The sequence below is a fragment of the Propithecus coquereli genome, unplaced genomic scaffold, assembly GCF_000956105.1.
Source record: "Propithecus coquereli isolate 6110/MARCELLA unplaced genomic scaffold, Pcoq_1.0 Scaffold11, whole genome shotgun sequence".
Taxonomy (NCBI): Eukaryota; Metazoa; Chordata; class Mammalia; order Primates; family Indriidae; genus Propithecus; species Propithecus coquereli.
In genome coordinates, this window is record NW_012134969.1 from 7334667 (window position 1) to 7336745 (window position 2079).

The 2079-nt window shown below is 34.6% G+C and overlaps 1 protein-coding gene across 1 annotated transcript in view; it reads left to right on the forward strand.

Annotated features, from left to right (window-relative positions):
* COG3 (component of oligomeric golgi complex 3) overlaps nt 1-2079 on the forward strand; it is an 85874-nt gene that overhangs the window by 13482 nt on the left and 70313 nt on the right. Inside the window, 2 exon segments of the mRNA XM_012648293.1 lie at nt 1020-1185; nt 1853-1927. Coding sequence (XP_012503747.1) covers nt 1020-1185; nt 1853-1927 — 241 coding nt within the window.

Consider the following 2079-nt stretch of genomic DNA (forward strand, 5'->3'; position numbering starts at 1 on the left):
AGCATTTCATAATTTGTGTCTTTAAACGGAATTAAGGTACAAAGAAAACTCCACCAGCCACATATTCTTTAAGAACAGCCAGAGAGAAGATTTGGGTCATTACAACTGTTATTAGAAGTTGTGTGATTAAAAACAAAAGGGGAATTACATTGTAATTAATAGGTTAGGAGGGACAGACATTGATTTTTAGATAACTTCAGAAAGTATTAGGTTCAAACAGGAGTTTTACAGGAATTCTAAGAGATGTTTGTTGCCTTTCTTTAGAAGGAGAAACATCCTCAAGAGACTTGAAGGATGGCTACCTAGATTGGGTGTAACTTTGTAGTTCTGTTTGTGTATTTAATAGCATGGGGGAAATAATAGTGTACTCTTTCTAGCTGATTTTGGGGGCTGTGGGATGTGTGAGTGTTCACATTCCGTGTATTGATTTATTGATGGCTGTTATTGCTAGGCAATAGTATGTTAGGTTTTATGACATATGATCCCATTTAATCTTCATAGCAGCCGTGTGAGGGAAAGTGTTACTATTCCCATTTTACAAATGAGCAAACCGAGGCCTGGAAATATTAAGCAACTTGTTCCTGTAATGCAGACTGGGGCAGGGCTGGGACTTGGACCCAGGGCTTCTAATTCCAAATCCAGAGTTCTTTCCATGATGTCATACCATCTTTGAAAGGTGCAAGTGATCTGAAGGATTGACCTTACTTGGTGGCTCGGGATGGCTTTGGTGTCCTAGTCTTTGGAAGTTGAGCCAGTGATTCATTGCCTTATATGTGAAAAGCCAAGTTATGGCCTCAAGGCTAATTCAGTTCCTTTTGTTGTTTATAGTATCAGTGATTTGCCTTCTTAAACAGTTTGTGACAGCTTTGGTACATTTCTGAATGTAATCAACTTTTGTGAGTAGGTCAGACTTTTCTCCTGAAATTCAAACATTTTGGGGAAAATGACACTGTTATTTATTGACTATGCTTATTAGGGGAAAATATTATTGCCAATCCCCTTTTGATTCTGTTTTCTAGACAGATGAGGGATTACTTGTCTGGGTTTCAGGAGCAGTGTGATGCTATATTGAATGATGTAAACAGTGCTCTTCAGCATCTGGAGTCATTGCAGAAACAGTATCTTTTTGTGTCCAATAAGACAGGAACGCTACATGAAGCCTGTGAACAGCTCCTAAAAGAACAGGTAATTTGGAGTAGGAGAGAGGGCCAGTAGTTATGTTTAATATTTTGTTTTAAAATGGATAAATATGATTTAATTTTAATTTTCTTAATTTCTTGAAGTAGATGTTGAACACTGCTCTTTATGAGGCCCTGTGCTAAGTATGCAGATTGTTAAATTGACAGCCTGTTTTTATTCTAAATAAGCTCATGTAAGCAAGGGCAAAGGCAAGCTTTCCTATATTTTGATCTGTTAGGTCTCAGCACAGTTTCAAAGTGTAGTGGATATATAAGTTTGCTGTGTCCATTCTTTATTGACACTTTTCAAACAAGCATAGTGATTGTACTAATGGTGGGGTTTATGAGAAGATCAACTCATTGAGGTTACGCTTAAATTTACGACTTAGAACATTTAGGTTACTATATTTATCTCTAAATTTTCTCTATATGTACTTCTGTGTTTTTAAAATGTGACCATTTATTATTTTGTGAAAAGATCATAAGAAATTTACTGTAATAATTCTTGCCTATTTTAGTTCAGAATTACAGAAATATTTGAGCTTTATTCAGGAATCTGATGTCTGATATAAACATTTATGTCTAGTATAAATCTATTCAGTGTAATTTTGAGACCGGAGTGTTGATTTTCTTATTCTTATAATAATTGGTTTTTCTCTTTTAAAAAATGCAAGTCGGAACTTGTCGATCTGGCTGAAAACATTCAACAAAAGCTTTCGTATTTTAATGAATTGGAAACTATTAACACAGTAAGCATTTTTTACTTTTTGTAAAGTTAGTGATTTTTACTTTGTATTTCTCTTTCTTAGTATAATCTTTAAACTTATAAATTGTCTTGAGTGATATTTTAACTTAGTAGTTTGCTTGCTGATATATATTCCTATTGGTAGCCAATGGAGAT